This window comes from Sabethes cyaneus, chromosome 2, assembly GCF_943734655.1.
Source record: "Sabethes cyaneus chromosome 2, idSabCyanKW18_F2, whole genome shotgun sequence".
Lineage (NCBI taxonomy): Eukaryota > Metazoa > Arthropoda > Insecta > Diptera > Culicidae > Sabethes > Sabethes cyaneus.
In genome coordinates, this window is record NC_071354.1 from 162,550,159 (window position 1) to 162,554,424 (window position 4,266).

The window sequence follows — 4,266 nt, forward strand, 5'->3', positions numbered from 1 at the left end:
TTTCTAAAGCAACGCGATTATTTCATGCTGTTTTGGTCGGATTTAGCATCCTATCCTTAAGGAACACCATGTAGATGGGATTGTATACAATTCTTTTAAAAACCATTGCCTAGAATTTCATTTACCGAAAAAACCAAAAACTTTGGATGTTTTCCCGATAAGTGGTAGAAAATTTGGTCCGGTTGACCCTACAATGAAGAAGAGGAAAGCGGACTACTACTACAAGCGGCATCCTTCTAAATATCTACATCTGTTTGGTGAAAAAACTAGATTTTTCGGGACTGTCCGGATTTGGATGGCTTGTCCCGGAACTTTAATCGTGCCAATTGAATGTTAAAACGCACAGAGAAACGCTACAGGTGAGTTCTAGAAGCTTTTCAAGAAATTCTTGATTTCGAATTATTGTTGAAACAAATGCATTTAACTGAAAAATTCATGTGATTTTGTATTAATTTATTTCAATTAAATTTGTTATATTCTACATAACCAATTTAGCAAATAATCCATTCAATATTCATTGGATAAGTTCTAGAATTTGGGAGGAGGAGAAACTCCGGAGGAGTGGATAGAAGGTGTAGTCTGTCCCATCTACAAAAAGGGCGACCGGCTGGATTGCTGTAATTACCGCGGCATAGCGTTGGTCAACGTCGCCTGCGAGGTGGTCTCCCAGAAACACGATACATCAGCGAAAACTAAACTGCTCAGTGTTTTCCTTTGTGCATCAATGCAACGTTTTTCGCCTCCCTGAAAGAACCCCCGAGGTGTCAGCCGACGGATTATTCGCATAATCAGACCGACTGATGCGGATCTACTATGATTGTATTTATTCGAAGCAGAATGAATGTTGAAACGTTGAGGGTCGTACACATAAGCTATAACAAAGGATGCAGCAGGGAGTCTCGACAGGCTCGGCTGGCAGGCAGGCTGGCGTGGTTCGTGTGTTTTCCGTCAAGGTTGTGATTTTGATTCGCGCGTGCGTTTTTAGTTTAAAAGGAAAATGGGAATCGGTCGAGTGGCGTTGAATTATGTAGTGCAATCAACACGCAAGTTTCGTTTACTCAAGTGAGTAAAATTATTAAAATTTGAATTTGATTTTTTTTGAAAATCAGGAAGCCTAAAACCAAATACTTTCTAAAACCATTCATATTATTTGTCTATGCTTGAATGTTTAAATTATGTAACTCCTGTAAATTTGATTAATAGCAACTGCATATAGGATCAGGGAGAAGTAAAGGATTTTTGACGAGTTTTTATGCTCGTTTGCAATGACATCAAGTTGGACTTAGGTTTAATACTAATTGACTACGACGGATTGCAGGAAATATTGGTAACTTCTGAATTTCCCTTCACATTTGATGGCGACAATTGGTAACACCTTTTCCCACCCCCTGTTGCATCTTATATACGAAAAGTAAATATCAATGAATTTTTGAAGAATGATGTTGAGATTAATACACTGTTTTGAGAGTAGAAATTGTAGTGAGCAGCGACTGGTCAAACGAGATCTATATTCATCTTAAAATGACAACAAACAGGACAAAATCGATGAGGCCAATTCTTTTTAATAATTATTGAAATACTGTCTCACCAACGCATAGTTTTATATGTGATTTATTTTCCAAATATATGCTAATCTAAAAATGCTACAAAATATATTTCTTCTGAGCAAAAATACTATTTTCTTTTAATCCTAAGTGATCATATTCAATCTAACATTTTCCAAAAGGCATCTGGGTTGGCATATGAACCTAACTTTTGAACCCAACATGCTGATGGATTCAAAAATAATTTTCACATGTTCAATATGAGCTTTAAATTGACACTTCTACCTAGAAGTACCAGTTTAGAGCTCATGCATTAGCTCAAGTTTTCGCTTGTAAGCACCATCAGCATTGTTTCAATTTCGGCGAAATCAAGCCTTCAATTGAATTGATAATACTTATAAGCCAACTTTGAGTTGATTTTTCTAGTATGACTAGCAACTTATTTCAGTCCTTCTATTATTATGGTATGTGAAAAAACAATCAATAAAATTCTAACAAGCTTAGAATTTCAATGGAAATTTTTTCATTTGCCTAATTCACTTGCATTATTTTTTTTTCTTTTATGAAAGTAAATTAGACAGTTTATTGCAAATATAAAATTTATCATTTCGCACTCGAGATCACACGTCAATTGATCTAGAATGAGAGACAACTACATTTTGTATCTATGATTAGCATTGCAAGTATAATTTACAAAATTCATTTCACTAGTTCAACTACATCAAAATTATCACCAGAATTTCCGTTAAACATATGCAACTTGTTAACCTTACATGTAAAGCTTTTCAAAAAAACCTGGGTATCAACAGTAAACACTACAACTGAACAGGATAAGTCTCACAAGCTTTCCGGGAACCGTCCATCGGGAACCCGGCTGCTTCACTGTAATTCGAAGTATCGGACCAGGGCGGTGTTTGGCTGTAGAAACTACTCCCGTAATGCATTCCTTGCTGGGCTGACGGGATGATGGATGCTTTGGCACAGCTTCTGCCCGCCGGTGTCATGGCCGGGTATGAGGAACTATTTAAATCCACCGGAAGAGACGTACTACTGTGAGGTGTCCCACTATAGTAAGGAGAGTTGTACATTGAAGTTGAACCATTTTGAGGAAGTCCAACAGTTGGGTAACCCGTCGGAGGAAAAGTATGGTTTAAAGAATGACTCTTGTGGGCACTGTCGTGATAGGCTGCGTCGAAGGCTCCTCGGAACATTTGATAGTTTTGTCGAGAGAAGTTTTGGTGATCGTATACCTGTGGATCACTCATTGAGATTGAATATTGGTGCATGCTACTGTAAAAATCATTGCAGCTGAATCCGGGATCCATGAAATGTGGAGGTGGATTAACGAACATGGCGTCGAACAATTCCTTCGTAATCCGTTCGCCACTTAGAGTAAGACTTTGTAGTTTTTCCAAATCCAAATGAACTTCACCGTCGAGTTCGAGTAGTTGAACTAGGGAAAATATATAATTATAAGCAAACTTAAGCGTTTCGATCTTTGTTAACTTGGTATCCTCTGGAAACGTTGGAAGAGTAAGGCGTAACTTCTCGAGGGCTTCATTTAGCGTATGCATTCGATTCCGTTCTCGATCGTTTGCTTTTATTCTGCGGAATCGCTTGATCTTCATGACTTGGGTGGGGCTACGATTTCTCGTTATGCGGCTTTTCCCCATTGCATACTTTCGCTTGGGTTTTGCTTCGCCATTAGCGGCCGGTGGTTTAGTTGGTGTTGAAGTTTGAACGCCCAAGCTAGGACTAAATTCCGCTGATAGCTGTTCCAGGCTCTTATCTTTCAATGATTTTCTACCCCGTTTCCTAGGACCGGGTTGCTCTTGGTCTGAAACAGTTGAAGCCAAATTCTTTGATTCAAAACTTAGCTTCCGTGGGGCAAAATTGAACGATAAGTCACAGTTGGATTCTAAACTTTTCTCGAAACCGCTATCCTCGGATGTATAATCCTCAAAATCGTCGAAAGACGCTTCATCAAAGCCACAAAATGATGACATTTTTCTTCTGATTTTCAATTTGTGCACTTCGCGCACTTTATCTTTTCACGATTACAGTTCAATTTCCATAATCCAGAGTATGATTAATCCACACACTTTGTTAATAAATAGTTTTTCTCTACGATCTAATCACTGCCGCTATCAAACACCAACTGGTTCGCCCAACGACTCCTGAATAATAATATATACGCAGGATTCGTATAGCCAGGAGTCCCCCGAGGATTCCTTTTGAACAATTTACACTTTCCTCTGTCCCTTTTCCACCAACTAGCGCTACCCTTCGCAGTTTCGAATGAATTGAACATTTCCCATTGCATTTTGTCATTCGTGCTTCTCATTTCCTCGCAGGCTAAAGTAGGAAAGTAGCGAAACCAACGACCGGTAAAAGGGAGGGATCTAACTCTCCGATCCCTTATTCCATTCAACCGTGCTGTTGGCCGGTACTCAATCCGGCTGGTGGACTGATGGTGCAAAGTGCTTCTCGAACCACGTAGATATGCATTTGTGAGTTGTTTTCCTTCGGAAGCGAAATCTAATTTCGCCCAATTGGGCGATGAGGAAAATTTCGTTTTGATGTTCGCATTCTCCTTTCGGCGAGCTTTGAATGCTAATCACACCAATAGTCAGTCAGTCCAGTCAGTGGTGGTGGTGATGCGGTGGTGGTAACAAGGGCAAGCTTCTGCCCTAAGACCACGGCACTGCAACGGACCAGTCAA

At 39.5% G+C, this 4,266-nt stretch overlaps 1 protein-coding gene across 1 annotated transcript; it reads right to left on the minus strand.

Annotated features, from left to right (window-relative positions):
- Window positions 1-2,359: 2,359 nt before the first annotated feature.
- On the minus strand, window positions 2,360-3,550 carry LOC128736268 (basic helix-loop-helix neural transcription factor TAP). The gene has a single exon (XM_053830744.1). The coding sequence runs from the start codon at window positions 3,548-3,550 to the stop codon at window positions 2,360-2,362; it is 1,191 nt and encodes a 396-aa protein (XP_053686719.1).
- Window positions 3,551-4,266: the final 716 nt, after the last annotated feature.

What these genes read in the sequence shown, in the direction of transcription:
- LOC128736268 (XM_053830744.1), bottom strand. Translation starts at nt 3,550, where the DNA reads ATGTCATCATTTTGTGGCTTTGATGAAGCGTCTTTCGACGATTTTGAG.